Source organism: Porites lutea, chromosome 14 (assembly GCF_958299795.1).
Source record: "Porites lutea chromosome 14, jaPorLute2.1, whole genome shotgun sequence".
Taxonomy (NCBI): Eukaryota; Metazoa; Cnidaria; class Anthozoa; order Scleractinia; family Poritidae; genus Porites; species Porites lutea.
In genome coordinates, this window is record NC_133214.1 from 21,015,053 (window position 1) to 21,032,873 (window position 17,821).

A 17,821-nucleotide genomic window follows, 5' to 3' on the forward strand; every position below is an offset into this window, starting at 1 on the left:
GCTAGACATTCTCTGTATCACAGAGAGGTTGGTTAAACACAAAAAATATCTTGAGATAACACTGAAATACAACTATGTATAACCGACAAAAATCGCCAACAGTTCACCAGGTTGTCAGCAGTCAGTCAGCTCACAGGTGGCTTTGTTGGTCAACCACTGTTGGCTGTCTGACACACCATGTAGTCTGTTGCAGGCAGCTGTTTTTCACAATATTACTGGACAGTACATGTATAGTATGTGCCGTAGTAATAGTCAAGTAGCCACTCACATGGATTAGCTCTGTCAGCCAGTAGCAACATCCTAATAGTGGTTAGATTGATATCTTTGAGATCTTTGCTGGCATGTAGTGACCAGTGCAGGTCTCTGGAACTCACCAATGCACAGGTAGCTGAAAAGAGTTTTTAAAACATAAAAGTTTGCAAAATAATAATTAGGGCAAAAGGAAAGGTAAGAAATGAAACAGCTTTGAATTAGACAAGGAGGGAAGAAAATTAAGAAAGAGATACATGTAGAGGGGGATGTAAACTAGGAAGTAAACAAGAATACAAAGAATAAGGAAAAAGATACAAACATGTAGAAACATAATTCAACCAAATATGTTGTCAGTCAGATGATTAATTTTTTTTCTTTGCAATCTCAACTTTTCAAGCCAAAGTAATTTTGTGCCAAACATCGATGCCTTATTTCAATAAAATCTCGGCAGTGTACTTCAGCTTTATTTACTTTATATTGTCAAAAAATTACTAATTACAAATAGAGTGATAGCAGTTTTCTTACCTCTGTGTTTTGTCACCATCTGAAGCCACATTGCTGGGGAATTTTTCAAAACTGCTGGGGGTACATAAATAACGTGCATGCCATTCATCACATTCTGTAAACACAGAACAAAAAAGAGAAAAAATTAACTGGTACCAGCCTACATTTTTTACCACTTCCCCCAGAAAGACCATTCTAACAACACATTACCCCAGATTCTTTTGATATACTACACTTGTTGACCAGAACTTTAGTAATGTCATAGTCACCAGAATGCGAATTGAAAAATGTTCTGATATTTATTAACATTTCTCTATACCATCAGTGTCCTGTGTATCTTATTTCTGCTGCTTTGACCGCTAGAAAAGATCACTGAAATTACATTTTAGTGTCACTGCACTTACTGTTAAAACTGAATGCCACAATCCAACTTCTCTTTTTGGATCAAGAACACTTATCATTAATTCACCTAAAGGAGACAAAAAAGAAGAAAACAAATGGTTCAACCCCTTAAGCCCTAAAAGTGATCGGCATGAAATTTCTCCTTATAATATCAATGCTTTAGAAAACAGGGTGGTCATGAGAATTGAGTAAATGATCAGGGAAGATGAGTCTAATAAATTGATATTTGTACAAATTCTCCCCACTACTTCTATTGAAAAAGTATAGGGACAGTAAATGAGAATCTCAATTTTGATATAAGAGTTTTGTGTTTACCTTCAGTGTAAGAACATGCTTGACTTAGGACTTGGGTGTGGAGGTTCATACTAATCCGCGTAACAGTCACTCCCATCACTGCACCATCTTTGCCTACAGTAGACTGAGATAAAATATTACCTTTACTTTTTAATCTTGTACTCACATGGGATTAGTCTCACCTTGAGGCAAAAAAGGAAAAAATTGACTTGTCTCAGTCTTAATTCCAAAAATTGTTGTGTAGATCAGGGTTTCTTTACTAGGGCTGTCACTTACACCACTACACTTTAAGGTTCAATGTACTGTAAGTGAACCAGTCATTTATCCAGCCCCCTTCTGCTTTGATACATTTGCAAGTCAAGGCTTTCATTTTTCTTTTGGGAACATACAGTGTACATGTTAATGACTAACGCTAAGTAAATAACTTGTATTATTGTAATCACACCAATCACACAGTGTATCAAACCTCAATGTATGCAGGGGAGCTTCTGTCCAGATTTGAAGGTGGTTGCCAATCTTTTGGATGCCTGTTGAGATTTGCAGTGACAAACCATTGTAACTTGGGCCAACCTTAAGGATGTAAGAAAATTAAAATTTGCAAATGTTAGTCATCAAGAAGAAATAATGGGGATCACATACAACCGGAAGCCATGCCAAGCAAACCAAGCAGCCTGACCTTTAGTATCAACACCACAAATCACAAAAAGAGCTAATAAATGGCTGACAAGAAACTGAGACCACAGTGGATACAAGAACAGGCAGTACTCGCGACTTTAAATCCTAAAACAACCCAAAAAACATGTGAACTCATATCACACACTCAAACCCATACTCCCAGCCATGTGTGAGAAAAACACTTGTTGTATAATGACCATTATTATTATAGATAGAAAAAAAATGAAGATTAGAATGGTACCATGGTACTCTTGACTTAACACACTTTAAAGTCACAGTATCATAAATGCTGATCTCATGTTTAATATTTGTAACATATGCACCAACACTAAGTACCACAGCCTTCAGAAAAGAGAACGTCCATGTTTAACAATCACCGTAGTTATGTGACCTCTACAGATCAGTCTAACGTAAAATGAAATTAATAATACTTCACCTTTAAATGTACAGACGTGCCCTGTTTCATCCTTGGGCAAACTTTTTAAACATGCATCTGACGTTAGTGCCCAGGATACCCCACAGCTACCAAGTAGAAAGCCGATCTGCTGACAACCAGGGTACTAACAACAACAACAACAACAACAAAAACATGTCAGTGGCTTGTATGCCAGCCTGCAAGCAAGCTCTTGGGGGTAGGGTAGGGCAGGGTAAGGGAGGGGAGGGGAGGGTAGGGTAGGGAAGGAAACAGACATCTCTTACCAAAATGAGATGCTGATATAAAGACAATTGTCTTAATGCCCCATATAAGGGAGTTATCAACTGCACAACAAGGACAAAAGAATCAGAAGGTTTTTTGTCTTTCAGGAGTGATAAGCTTCCAATTGCATCCATTAGAGCACCTCCCTGTTATTGTTAGGCATCAAAAATCCTTAAAGTATGAAATATCGAAAGCTACTATTAACTAAATGAGTTCAGTATTTCTAGACTTACATCTTTGCTTGAGGGTGGTTCGATAGGAACAGGAATGACTCCAGCAATAAGACATCCATAAAAACTTGTCATAAAATTGATAGGATCATCAACTTGATATACTAGTGCAACCTGTAGACAAAACAAGGCATTGATTGCTGGCAACCTCTAAAATGTCTTTAAAATGTCAGTACTCCAATACTATCACAAGCAAGTTATGTTCAGGTCTACATGCAAACTGGTTTAGTCTTCTTATAATCATAACTTTGCAACTATAATTCATCTTACAACTTCCTCTTATGCAGAAGGGATGTAGTTTAACCCTTTAAGCTTTAAGAGTGATCAGTATCAAAATTCTCCTTGTGATATCAGTGCTTTATAAAACAGATTGGTGATGAGAATTATGGACATGATAACACAAGATGAGTCTGCTTTACATTTTACCAACTTCCCCCCACTATTCACCACTTCGATCTGTAGGAAATGAATAGGGGCAACAAATGAGAATTCAAATTTGATCTCAGGGTTAAAAGGGTAATGACTCACTCTGTCTCCAGTCATAATAGAGGTCCCTTCTTTGTGACTTCCGACCTTGTTTAGTAAAGCATATGCTAGCTTCATTGACCTAGAGAGAAGTTTACCTGTACATGGGAATGAATAAAAAAAAGTCATGCTTTTTGCTGAAGTAGCTTCCAGAAATCAGCTGCTTATTACTTTACTTTCACTGTACATTGGGTTACAGTGAAATCTCAACTTCTGTACAAAGCTCATTTGCTGGGTATCCTGTATTTGATAGTTTTGGAGCTTTACACTTCATACATATATTATACATGTATAACTTTTGGCAGAGCAGCCAACTGTAAACTGCACTGCATTGTACTGTAACATACATGTACAGTACCCAGTTGTCAAAGCTCAAATTTAGTTGCAAATACGGGACTATTTGGACTACCTCATGGCCTCTGAGTCAATAGCCCATTCGGCCTTCGGCCTCATGGGCTATTGACTCAGAGCCCATTGGGACTTGAGGAATAATTGTTAAATATTCTTCCTTTCATTGACCAGGTGGATAGTTAACTCCAATCCCTGGTCCTAGGGCTAAGTATGTCTGAATGGAAAAAAAAAAACATAAAACAAATGACTACTCACCATAAGTGAGAGTAACATTTGATTTTCCATGATTGTCTACAACAGAGAAGCAGGAACCCTTGGGAGACTTAGTGGCAAATCTGCTGAGTGATTCCTCTAAATTTGCTGGGAGTTCCTCTGGAACCTGTAAACAGACAAAATAGACTGTATTTTAAGGACCCTCTCCATTGTTTTAGATTTATTAGCTAGTCATATCATAGCAACAATATTATACTTCCGCATACAGTGTAATAAATGCGTAGCCTGATCGGTAGGCAGCTAGCGAGAGTGGTAAAAACGCTGCTACCAATAAAAAGCGACTCTATAACAAAGAAGAATTGATTACATTAACGGCAAAATTTGTAATGATAAATAAGCAGAGCCCAGTACAGTGTGGAATCCATTATGCTAAAGGTGATAACTATTATAAACAATGAGCTGTAGTTTTGTAATACCCTCCTCCAAGCTTTCTCCCAAGACATGTATTGGTACAAACAACTCAGTATTCAATGCAGTTCTGTCTATCAGGGCTGTCATGGAGGACCAGGGGCCAGGGTTCCCTCCCTACCCCCAGCTACTTTAATAGGAAACAAAAGGAAAAAGGACCCAAAACAAAATATTCCTACATGTAGCTCTTCAATTCCCTGCCTCCTAATTGCACAAACAGCTGTACCCAGCAGCTTGAAATCTTAGTGATGGCCCTCTGGTCTAACATTTCCATGTCTCCCATGAACATAGACAAATTATTTTTTTTAAAAAAAGTGAATAAATTATCATGATAAATGTATCACCTGCAAGTTCTCTCCAGCCACAGGTCTCAGTGTCTGTCCCTCAGGCCGCGGAGCATTTGGATCAGGCTTGGTTGCTTTATTAAAATTAAATGTATTATCAGATGTAAGTCAGGTCATAATGAAATGAATTCAGAAATGTTATTTGGCCAACAACATAATCATGTTCATGCAGACCTGAAAGTATTATCTAACATACCATAAAATTCCAAAAATAAGCCCCTCCATGTATTAGCACCTCCAAATATAAGCCCCCCAATCTCATAACCCAAAAAACACTCCGTTAAATCGCCCCTCCAAATATAAGCCCCCCGGGGGCTTGTACTTAGAAATATTGCCCTCAAATACAAAGTAAAACAAAGCAAAAACGGTAAATTTCCTTTCAACTATAAGGGTAGCCCAATCAATTTTTGAACGCAAATTTCCCTCTGTATATAAGCCCCTCAAATAGGGCCTTTTCAAAAATATAAGCCCCGGCGCTTATTTTCAGAATTTTACGAAATTTACCTCATTCCCATTCTGCATGCATACAACTAATGATCAATGCATTGGGACATTTCAGAACAAAAAGTACAAAAAACCTGTACGAAGAAGCACTGTTCTGAGGATATATATATTTTTCAGACCATTGACTTACCCTCGATAAGCTCATCATCATCTTCGGTATAAAACTGTTCAAGTGGTTTTCTCTTAGGTCTCTGCGGAAATGAACAATGCCGGGGGGATCAAGGGTTTGTAAGCGCAACACGACAGGGTTATTATACAGACTGAAAAGAAAAGAACAGTGACTTGTATTGAACTAATATTAAAAGTATGTGGATAAGCTTGAATTCTTCCTGCTCTCTAACTAATCATTTAACACAACCTTCTGAAAACAAATTTTAACATACCTTAAGTGTGTTAAGTAGCTGTTGAATTTTACTTGACACTCGACTGCTTGACACTACAAAATAAAGTCTAGGATATTAAAAGGTCCCACTTCTGCATGCATGTACAGTCACTGATAACTAGAATTGCCTCCTTCAGTGGGAAGGCTTCACTTTGTTTATAAATAAGGCCTAAAGCAGCCGACCTTTGCCAGTTGTTAACCCGCCCTAGCTCACACATGTAAGACTGAGCAATTGTACATGTACATGTAAAGGACTATGGATGTTTACAGCAAGGGTTTTCAAGATGTAACTGCCATCAGGTTAGAACTTCTAAGAAAAAATGCAATTCAACTATCCACAATGCTAATAAGAATTTACTGTGAATTTAATCCCTTCAGTGAGAGAATTAACTTCCATAAGTCACAAAACCATTTAACGCCCTCTTTTCTTCCATGTCATCCTTTGCCTTATTTATAAAAAACAGGTCTGAAGCTTCAGGAGATTTCTAGAGAATAATATTATTGTTCAGAGAATTTTCAATGACTTTACAGTGCAACCACTCGAACAAGGGCACTAGGAATCCAATCACAACTGTTTTTGAAAACAAAAGTTTCTCAAGTTTTCTGCAAACGGACCAATAACTTTTATGAATTGGAGAGCTGTTTCCTGGGAGGTCAGGTAAGTTCCAACGGTTTTAAAGTTTTCAACAGTTGATAGTTGAACCATCAATTTTCACTCAAAGAAACTTGAGAATATTTTGTTTTCAAAAAACACTGCGATTATCCCAAGTGCCCCAGATTGAGTAGTCACATTGTAATAAATACAGTATTACAAGTCCACGTTTTACCTGACAACTGTCCATCATCATTTTCTATTGTCCGTACTGATGACAGATGCATCACTCGACTTCCTTTGGAGTCAGTTGATGCAAATGCTTGTCTTGTTAGGTCCGGGGGAGGGGTGACAGGAGCAAAACTCCCAGAGCTGTGTCTATGAAAAGCCATACTGTCTGGGGGAGGAGCAGGGAACTCATCTGAGTCTGCACGAGGTATGGAGTTACGAGAACTAATTGAGCCAGGGGGAGTGTAGTCACTTGGAGGAATGTTTCCAATGGAATCTTGTGAGGATGCAGACCCTACTAACATTTTAGAACATAAAATTATTTATTATAGTTATCTTTACTACAGCAGACGGGGAGAGAGTAATATCATAACTTTACAATATGTACCAGTTGTGGTCGCCATACCACATTTTATTCACGGTGACAAAAATCAAGAATGGTGGCCATTTTCTGTCGCAAAAACTTTTCCTTGTTTTCAGGCAAGGAACTTGATTCCTTTTGACATTAAAACCATTTGACATTGTCCATAAATTAGAATCTCAACCACACTAAAAATTAATCTATCACAAAGAATTGTGATAGATTTTAATTTTAATTTTATTTTATTTGCAAAAAGATTTTGCCCAGCTGGCATCTTAGCTTTAGGATTGGATTTATCAAAGTGTTTTCATTATCTTCAAGCTATCAAGCTACAGTCTTATGTTATTACATGTAATTTGGACAAATACCTCTTTGAATTTGTGATTGAGTGCCATTTTCTGCAGGCTTCCGTTTTATCATGGATGGTCTTTTAAAAGGTGCAGGTAATTCAGGCTCAGCTTGCGCTGTGAACCTTTTGGCTAAGGCTGCCTGAAGAGCCTCTGATCTTTGAACTAAACAATGCACATACAAACAGTGAGTCATTCCATATTAACTTGTTGGCTGTGAAAAAATTCTGACTTCAGGGCTCCAAACAAGTCCCCTCTGGTAGTCCAGGACAAGTACATTCTCTTGCTGGGCAAGTGACCTTTAAAGCTAACTTGTACTTGTAATTGGCAAGGGTTTGGGCAATTCATCCTTAAACTCAATCATTAACAAAGATGAGTAAGAAGTCGTCCCGGAAAAGCAAAATGCGAGAGCTGCTTGCCCAAAGGATTAGCAGGAATTTCAGTTTTTTACAAACCCTGAGACTTTCCCCTGGGTTTTTGAGCCATCATTACACTAGGAATGCACCACAAGAACCAAATTAAAGTTTAAGCACCAATACCATGTTGACAATTTTCTTGCATGGTTCAAATTAGGTACATATAACCACTGTATGCCTGTTTCAGTAATGCTACTTGGATCCAATACACAGACACATCACAAACTAGCTGTTTCAAGATGTCATTTAAATCAGAACTATAAGTCAGAGGTCATCAACTCTTCACAAATGAACTGCCACATCCACCATAAACCCGTGTTGACCAAGTACTTCATAATCACTGCTTGCATCTTTTTATTATATGCATGACAAAATCAGTGCCTTAGAAGATTTTTATCAGATAAGAAATTATAAGACAATTCTTTTGTAATTAGGGATAAAATCAAGTATCAGTTTCCTACTTCTAAACAGTCTATTTCAATCAATCCCAAACAGAGCGAGTGTCATTTTCAATAATGCTTTCCAATATCAGAAATTGTAATGAAGCATGTGTCTAAGCACACAAAGTAGGTGTACCAGGACTGTATAACAAAGATGTGAATATATCAACAAAAATGACCCGTGCAAGTAAGAAGACTTATCAATGCTGAACACAGCACAAAAACATTATAAAAGTGACACTGACTTTTAGAGAAATTGTATCATACAAAAAGTTAGACACGTCCATGGAGAATGATGAGTATATCAGTATAAGCATTAAATTCGATAAATTTACTAACACAAGTTCTTGTCATGAAAATCCTCGATCTGGTCTTGAAGGTTATAACCCTGCTCAAGGGGAAACTGTGCATTATTTTGCACATTACCCATTATTGCATGTGTAACTTGTTGACTTACCAGCCGCACCGTAGTGGTTATTCATGTTTGGACTGCTCGGTGAAGCAACATTGAACTCTAAAAAAAGAACACCAATATTACATTAATTTACCTTATTACCATAACTAAAGAAGAAGAAACATTAGACAAATACCAATTCCTTTCTGACACTCTCAATAAAACTAAAAAAACTAACTCAATAAAAATTTAACATTTCACTCTGAAAAAACCTAACTATATGGCTAATAGAAAGGTTCCTTTTTTAAAGCCCCAATTTAGTTTGTACCATTCTGTCAAAGATTAAAACTGTAATTAAATGTGTTATTTTTGTGCTTATTCTTTAAGACACCCTTAAGGGTGTTATAACTTAGAGTGCACATGTAAATTCTTTCAACAAAGTGGTTAAAATTAATTTAAAATCAGAAAATGCACTGCAGTTGGAGCTGACTCTTAGTTTAATGGACACTCTCATTTAGCCGAGAGTTGTTCTTATGGCTATAAAAGCCATTTTGAAAAAACCCATTGAATTGAACTATTCACTTACAAAAACCAACCATTATTTTCACAAGTGTAAGTAGCCAGCTTCAGTTGTGCACACTTAATTTTTCAAATCCCTGAAGCTGTCTACTGCGTGTTTAAGTGACTTTCAACTATCAGTGAATATAATACAAGTAATAAGTCCTATTTGAATTCACACACTAAAAATTAATATTTGCATTCAGAACTACAAACTGGAGCAGAGTTTTATGACATGTATTTGTAAGACTGACCTTTCAATTACATTCATATGTAACTGTTTTAACTTAAATGACAACATACATTGTATGACCAGTACTTTTTCACAGTTGATTTTGTTTTGTTTGTATTTTTCAGTACCATTCTTTGATATAAAATGGAATGTGCAAGCAAAAAAGTTAGAGACAGCTTACACAGCATGTGACATCAACAGCTAACTATGGAATAGTGTAATCATAAAGAAAAAACATGAACGTTATAGCTTAATGATGTATGCTTACAAAGGTGAAGCATTCATTTCTAAGCAAAAGAATGGCTACAAAATCCTAAATAAAATGGTTGTAATACCCTGAAATTCATGTACAGTCATGTACATGTATGACAAAAATTTGTTGCCATTCAGTCATGTACAAACTTTACAGCATTTGAAGCTAACATTGTCTGTTGAACAACAACAACAACAACAACAACAACAACAACAACAACAACAAAGATAGAACTCTTACTTGTTCAATCACACCACCTTATGAATCACGAATCAAAATTTTTCCCTGCCCAATGTTCCTTACAAAATGACTACTCCATCTTTCCCAATATCAACCTTTACATTAATATTGCTCAAATCATCAATATTGGGTATTGATGTTATTGAAAGCAATATTAAAACCTGGTAATAAATTCTCCAACAAATGATTGGATGTAACATTCAGAAAGGAAGTTTGCAATATTATGGCATTCATATTTGCATGAAAGAAAAAATTCAGCTCATATTTTAGGATGTTGCCATCCGCTTTAACAGAGCACTGCACTTTGAAATGTGACGATGCAAACTTAAAAAGCAGCTTGAGCTTAGGAAAGTGGACAAAGAATTAATTTTAACAAGTAAGTTGAAGTATTGACTACCCCATGTCCATAATATACACACTGGATGTGATTATTACACCCACTTTAGCAGAAATAATTATACTGCTGTGTTATAATACATTGTACATGTATACTTTCAGACATTTGAATAGCTAATTATTTCTTACTGTTATTCAAACATGCACGAAGTGATCTTTTGAATGGTGAGATATAATAAGAAACCTCCAAGTGGACCACCTCAGACATGGAAAAAAAATTATAAATACATGTAATAAAAGAAGAAGAATATTACATGTGCATACAAATGTTGGAAGACAATTTACTGTTACAAACTGTACATTGTACCTAACTATATGTACCATACATTCTGTAGGTACCAGTTCTTATACTTGTAGTTTCTGTATCTTAGCCACAGATAAATAAAGCTGCACGTCATTTACATTTAATGTTATACAATATAATATCACTGCCTGGAAATTAATTCTCTAGAGACGAGACTCTTATCTCGCGAGACAACACGCTCATCCCTTCAGAAGGGAGTCTTGTCTTTGGAGCAGCATGCAAAGAAAGTTGTGTCTGATAGACTGCCCACAGCTAGTGGATTTTGCTTTCAGGCTAGGGACTTCTGTTCTTAAGGTACCCAACCGGAAAGTGAAGTTTTTGGGGAAATTCAATTTACAAATGGATAATAGTCCAGTTTCGAATTTGTCGCAGCTGCAGAATGGATGCACTGAAAACTCATTTATAGAGGGTTAGCTTTGACCTAAAGTAAAATATTCTCAAATAACAGAGAGAAGATGCCTGAATTTGAGTTTAAAATAACAGAAAAAGTTATACAAAGTTTTCTTCTGACTGGAATTTGTGAATATATTTACCTTAGGTCAAAGCTAACCCTGTATAAATGAGTCTTCAGCACTTATATTTAGCAGCCGCGACGAAATCAACACTGGACTATTCACAACACCCTTAATGAATAGGTGAAGTTGAAATATACCTAATTAACAGGTTTAATGTGGCTGATAAAATGGCTTCATGGGTGATTGCGTAACTCAGATGATAATGATAATACTGATTTGGTGTGGAAATGATTGATTCTTGCACAGTTTTCAGCGGAGCCAGGCAGGGGTGAACAGCCACCCTTCCAGTCAGAAAATCCCATCTTATTACTAACTACCAGTAAACCAAGCTGTCCCAGCTTGGCTTAGTCTGCTGATCAATCATTTTCCCACACCTTAATACAACTGAACACGAATATGAATGTTGTTGAGTAGATAACTATTTAATAAAAATCCAAAGGTTGCTAATATCAATTTTTCTATTGTGTACAGTAACATGATTTATACGTTTTCTTTACACAGTGCCTCTTACCTCTGGACAAATACGGACCAAGCAGTTTGGCCCTTTTCTTTTCATATCCCTTCTGAGTGATGTCACCTGAAAAACAAATAAAGGATCAAAATGAAGGTATGAACATTCTACAGTGTTTTACTAAGTTACTCTTGACTAAAAACCCACATTCTACTTTCATTTTGCAAAGATGTACAGGGCAAATATAATAGGAGAATTTTATTATTCCCAGCTAGATCATCTCAGGCCATCATGGGAATAGGAGAAAAGGGTGCCTCGCACAAGAGCTATATGAGTAAGTCCCCTATTAAAAGTGACTTCGCCATCAAAACATCACACACGACAATGTTTTCCACCAGCTACGCAGGCTATAAGTTATACTTGGCTATACTTGGTGGGTCTTTAGTATGTGTTGTTTCATGTACATTCACAAAAAAAATTAGTGGTCTCTCATTCCATTTCTTAAACAAAATTTAATACTTCAATGCCAGAATTTTGAGCTCTATGTCAAATTGTCAAAAATGGCTATAGGAAAAATGTCCTGCAAAGGTTACAATTTTGAAAATAAAATAGAAGAGATTTTCAATACCATATTACCCATAATTGTTGTGTAACATTTTAGGAACAGACTGGAAAGTTTTTATTGACCTTGAAATTCTCTTTGTTAATAAATGTGTACTAGCCAGTAACATCTGACTAATCATAAGAGGTCACATACCTAGAATATGAAACCCTGGGGATTTGACAATTACCCAAAGTAGTTTTATGTGCAAAATAAAAGTTTTGCATCTATATATAAAGCTGTAGATGCATATTTGCATAACTTTAATTGATCATAAAGATGTCAAAGCATCTCATTTCATACACTCCATCAGCTTGCCACAATTCTTAAAGAAAACAACACTGTCTGTTTTTCAGGTTTTTAAGAACACAAATACAAAACAAAACAAATAATAATATATTGGCACTCATGACGTCTGCATGATTACATGTATTATTTTGGAAGTTCGGTAAACTTGTAAATATAGAATTAAAATTGAAAGGCTGTTATTTGCTCTATTTGCACAAGAAAGGTCGCCAGTTCTGTGTAGGGAAAATGTAATTTTGAAGCTTTCGACAGTTTTTTACAACACGATTTTCAATAAGCTTAATATAGAATAACGGAACTCTTAATTTCCATAATTTTGAAATGTCAACATCTCAATCTGCCAACAAAACGCAATAACATTCGTCAGGATAAACGAACCAGCCACTCTATTACATTCCTAGTACAATGTAGATTTATTTATAGACAAATACATTGTACGGTACACAAATAGAAAGCAAAATGAACTTCAAACAAGAGAAAGATGTTACCTCAAACAACAGGAGATAGGGTATAGGTTAAAATTAATGTTTTCAGATTCTCAACAAGAAGAGAGTTATCATTAACATTTTTATCACAGTACAGAGATAACAATTAATACGTATTTAGTTTAGAAAGGATTTCATAAATTAAACTTCGACTGTAACGCCTATCGGTATAAGAACAAAAGATCGACATCTTAAACTTGTCATCCACCGACTCTAAACCGATTAATCGTCTTTTATATGTTTTAACTTGTGTCTCAAACTTGTGGGCCTTCAAACAAAATGCTTGTCTATTCTCTGAAAAGATCTCTCATGCAGCGATCGCGACGGGAAACATCAGATTCTCTGGAAATTTCAAAACATGACAAGGTACAATGCATTTTGCGAAATAAACTTTCGCAACCAAAACTGACTTTATTTCATCAGCGGATGGGTTTTGCTGTTAAATCGTCCATCATTACCTTGTCGACATTAATACTTTCCCTATGTCATGCCGACAACGTCCTTCACTGAATCATGATCTTACAGGAACCACAACTCTTTACATATTCATAACTCAAGAATTTTTTAGCCTTGTTTGATCAGAGCCTTGAATTATGATCAGCGACAAGGATCTGTGAGGCATTTCCATCAGAAAAATTACCTGAGTCAACACCAACAAAATGGCTATCCTTGTCCCACTTTTAACATATACATTCCATGTAAACAGCTCTTAAAATCCTTGAAATCATCTACTCACAAAATATCCCAGAAATGCATATCCAAATTTCGACAGGTCTCACTTGAACTCGCGCAGTAAACAGGATGAATCAGTCGCAAAGTCACTCACCTTCGGCAAGTTCGGTGTTCAATTCTCGCAGTTTTTCGAGGACGGCAGGCGGTAGGGAAGATTCTGGGGGTTCTGCCATACTTGTCGGTCTTGACCGCGGCAATGGTTCTGTGAAAAAAAGTGGAAAATTCCGGCATTCAGTGGGCGAGGCAAATGTAACTGCACTGTACTGTTTTCGTGCTCACTCTCCCCTCGCAAAGATCGAGAAAGTCACAAATGTCACGTGACAGGCTCGTCGTCACTTTCCCAGCGTACAACACGATCACAGTTGTCTAAAAACCCACTCTAGTAGAATTGCCCTTGAAAGACACTCTTCATGACTTTCTCAAAATTTTCTAGCTGATCGACGTGGCTTATTGAAAATTTCAATTTCAGGCAAGAGAGAATGAGCACGATAATACCCAAACAATATGCGTCTTGCGTGACAGAAAAAGTCACGCAACGTTGCAGTTGGCATTTTTTCCGCGCACAATATTTCTCTTTAGCGATCAGAACAGAAGAAATATCAGTCCTCGAGGCGATGGCTCTGTCAGTGGCTATCAAACAACTTTTTTCTGATGAATCCCTTTTTAACGGAAATTAAAAGAAAAGCCGAAACCAAAATATTCAAAAGTTCAGAAAGTCATTTTTACTTTAGAATTCTATATTTACTTAATCAATTTAATATTTACTAAGTTTTTTGTTAATAGATCGCTTTTTAGAAACCGCATTCACTATGTTTGATTTCTAACTGTTCTTTTTGCCAAGATTTTGAAAATTTCCATCCATGAATGTCATGAAGGCTAAAATTTATTCACTGATAGCATTTAGAGACAGGTGCAGTTCCTAAAGGACAGGTATCTGAAGATAAAAAGAAAATTAGCGTACAATATTTAAATCTTTCTGAACGCACTCACGCTCGCAAAAGTAAAAGATAAACGATTTTCTTGTTTAATGCCATCAAGGCTAAATTTCACGGATTTATAAAGTATATTTAGCAGTTATATTTTCCAGGTAGCCCCTTGGAGCGAGACGGAGACAGGTATCGAAATAAATATTTAACATCCCAATGTTTTCGCCCATTTAAGCTTTAAAAACATATTCTGCCATTTTTACTGAACTCGCAGCCGAGTCTGTTCTACTGAATTTATTATATTGGATATGTCCATGAAAGCAGATGTAATTTCTGTTGGAACAAGTCAAAACGGCAAAATATAATCGCAATTTAGACTCGATACCGCATGGCTTCATTTTACTGATAACGGTCGACGATCCTCTCTTCATGGGGTATCATATCCCTTGTGATTAACATAGAGCATATTGATTCCAAAGCGTGACTTACCGTTGAAATGGACAATTCGAGGAAATGACCAGCGTTTGTAATTGGCCATCTTTGAGGCTTCGCAAGCGGACCTTTGATGTCAATTACAAAGATGAAAGTGACAAAGAAAGGCTGATACTCGAATTATTTTCGAATAAACCATTTTGTTATGACGTCATTCATGATAATACGCGAGAACCACGTGGAAATAAATGTTAAAGTGACTCATCAAAATACGAAAAAATGCACTGAAAATGTCGGTGATTACCATATAAAAATGGTAATGAAAGCACGTTTATAGGACAATTTATAATCAAGAAACATGTACGATGTAGACATTAAGTAGGATAAAAGTAATCTTTTAAATTCCCTTATGATTTTTTTTGTTTAAGTGAATGTAATCTGCATTTGTTGAGTTCTTAACTGCACGTTTTTAAAGATATCGCGGACAGCGTGACAATGCTTAAAAACGTAAATGCACTTTTGATTTGAACTAAATGAACAGAGTGAAGAGGGCAAATACAAAAACAGCGGTGAAAAAAACCGAGGTTACTCTAAAAGAGAAGCAGTATTAGCACTTGGCCGGCTCTTAATGCAAAGTAAGTGTTTAAAGAGAAAGTACAAACGATCATTTTTTGGCAAAAATACTATGTTTGATCTTTAGAGTCGTCGGGCGTTGCATAAAAAGTTCTTCTGGTTTACGAAACACCCCACAACACGTGTTTCTTTTTTGTTGTTGTTGTTTTGTTTTTTTGCTTTGGCAAAGCACCGCAAACGTTTTTGAAATCTTTTCCCCTGCTTGCCAACTGTTATATCATGTTATGTCATGTAGCCTAATCGTGCAGTGGACGACCTTCCTCGCCTTCATTCTCTGGCACGCCTTGGGAAATTTTGGCGATCATCCCTTGTCTTGACTCATCTTTGTATTAAAAATAAAATTATTTTATGGCAGGCGACAAGGGGACTTCGCAATCCTAATCTCCAGGTTGCTATTACGAATGCTCCCGCTTCGTTTGGATTCCACAATGAATGAATGGAATTCACAGAACGCCATCTGATCCCGTGCGTTCAGACTTTCCGATCATTCGCAGTTTTGACCATCTATCACAACTAACGCAAAGCACAGCATGGGGCAAAAGCGTTTTTAACCTTCGACCATTGTCACCCGCACTCCGTAACCTTCGGTTGTTACTAGTTTAGGTGTAAATGGCGTCTATACGAAATATGATTAGATGAACGGGAGACCCCTCAGGACAGTGCTTCAGTTTAAGTCACCGAGGGTACAGTTGGGGGGGGGGGGGGGGGGGGGAAGACGGCGGCGTGGTCATCTGAGCTTCATCTGAGCAAAGGAAGAGCCTGTTTTGTAGGGTAGGCACAGCCGAGCGAAAATCGGCTCCTGGTAGGCAGTAGTACCTTCTTTCTCAAATATTTTATAACTCAGTGCCAGCCCAGCGTTTCTTGGCAGTTTTTCATTTACCCATCAAAAATTGTACGCATCTTCAGCCAGTATATGATTTCGAGAAATCCTAAAACCTGACATCTATCAGTTATAAAAGACACGAAACCTGCTACAGCATTCCTCATTAACTGACAGGTTATGAATTTTGACCAATTCTCACTCATGCAACTATCAGATAATTAATGTATAATATAGCAGACAACATTTTGACTTTGCCAATTAAGAGTTATCTCGTCTTCCATTACCTTTACTGTCTCCCATAAAGCTATTTGTAGAAATCCTGGCCACTATATTTTTACGTAGAAAATCCACGTTCAAATTGTCTCCCTGTACACAGACAAAAAAAAACCGATGTGGAATCAACCCCTCCCCCCCCCCAACTCGCACTTGATCTCGTGTTAAATTATCTCCGCTCACAAGCTTTCATAATATGTAACGTCATGTTCTAATACCGTGGGATGATCAATTGATAGCGCCGTGATCCTAAAAGCACGACCGTGACTACTTCGGAATTCAGCACAAGTTATGCCCTCTGAAATCTCACTCTTTTATAGCGCTGACCAGGAAGAGGGACGGACTTTTAACGGCACCCGGAAAGATTCTGTTTAGCTTTAGCGTAATCAATGCTTAAATTAGTATAGTGACTCTCGCTGGACTGAAAGGTATGATAACCGGTATACAGTACGAGGTGAAGGACATTAAGTTATTACCAAAAGTGGGAGCAAAGCAGTCATCAACACTTTTTCACCTATTTTCTTTGTTTAAGTGAAAAAGTCTGCCTATAATAACCCTTCCAAGTGTTAGACCAATCTCTTCGTATACGTCTATACTCTAACACACTTTTAAACTGTCTAATATGTACTACTCTGATAATTTGGAGCAAAACCAAGCAGATAGCTATCAACGGAGATAAACTAACTCACATAACGTTTTTTTTTTCAAGGAAAAAGGGGTCTAAATAGCAATACTCCCTTAAACCCACGGACACGGTTTGAAAGCTCATACTCCTATTCGGAAACCCGTTCGTCTATGCATTAACTTTATCTCAGAAGCAAGAATTCTTCTCACCGGTGCCATTAGAATTCACAGCCGTCGAGGAACCAGGCAGCAAATATCGCAACATCGTGCTAAAAACCCACGCCATTGCCGACACGGAAACTCCCAGTGCGATGTAACCTACCCAAAGAGCAAATCTGGCAGATTTGTAGACGACAACAAGGGCTTTGTAAAGCATTGATATGATGTCTACTGGTTATTTGTGTTGTCTACATCAGTA

At 37.0% G+C, this 17,821-nt stretch overlaps 1 protein-coding gene across 4 annotated transcripts in view; it reads right to left on the reverse strand.

The window, feature by feature from the left end:
* Positions 1-17,791, reverse strand: part of LOC140925209 (disco-interacting protein 2 homolog A-like) — a 32,752-nt gene extending 14,961 nt beyond the window's left edge. The window contains exons 1-18 of one of the 4 annotated variants that reach the window (XM_073375188.1): positions 17,614-17,791; positions 13,787-13,894; positions 11,629-11,694; positions 8,683-8,739; positions 7,391-7,534; positions 6,669-6,956; positions 5,843-5,895; positions 5,590-5,650; positions 4,956-5,029; positions 4,186-4,309; positions 3,583-3,677; positions 3,058-3,168; positions 2,564-2,687; positions 1,919-2,022; positions 1,474-1,576; positions 1,161-1,225; positions 778-871; positions 269-388 (exon numbers count right to left, since the gene is read on the reverse strand). In XM_073375188.1, the coding sequence (XP_073231289.1) occupies positions 269-388; positions 778-871; positions 1,161-1,225; positions 1,474-1,576; positions 1,919-2,022; positions 2,564-2,687; positions 3,058-3,168; positions 3,583-3,677; positions 4,186-4,309; positions 4,956-5,029; positions 5,590-5,650; positions 5,843-5,895; positions 6,669-6,956; positions 7,391-7,534; positions 8,683-8,739; positions 11,629-11,694; positions 13,787-13,894; positions 17,614-17,779 (1,957 nt within the window). In that variant the 5' untranslated portion in view covers positions 17,780-17,791. Of the gene's footprint in view, positions 1-268; positions 389-777; positions 872-1,160; positions 1,226-1,473; positions 1,577-1,918; positions 2,023-2,563; positions 2,688-3,057; positions 3,169-3,582; positions 3,678-4,185; positions 4,310-4,955; positions 5,030-5,589; positions 5,651-5,842; positions 5,896-6,668; positions 6,960-7,390; positions 7,535-8,682; positions 8,740-11,628; positions 11,695-13,786; positions 13,895-15,107; positions 15,269-17,613 lie in introns of those variants that run through there. The other 3 variants (XM_073375187.1, XM_073375189.1, XM_073375190.1) reach the window with 3 other exon arrangements.
* Positions 17,792-17,821: the final 30 nt, after the last annotated feature.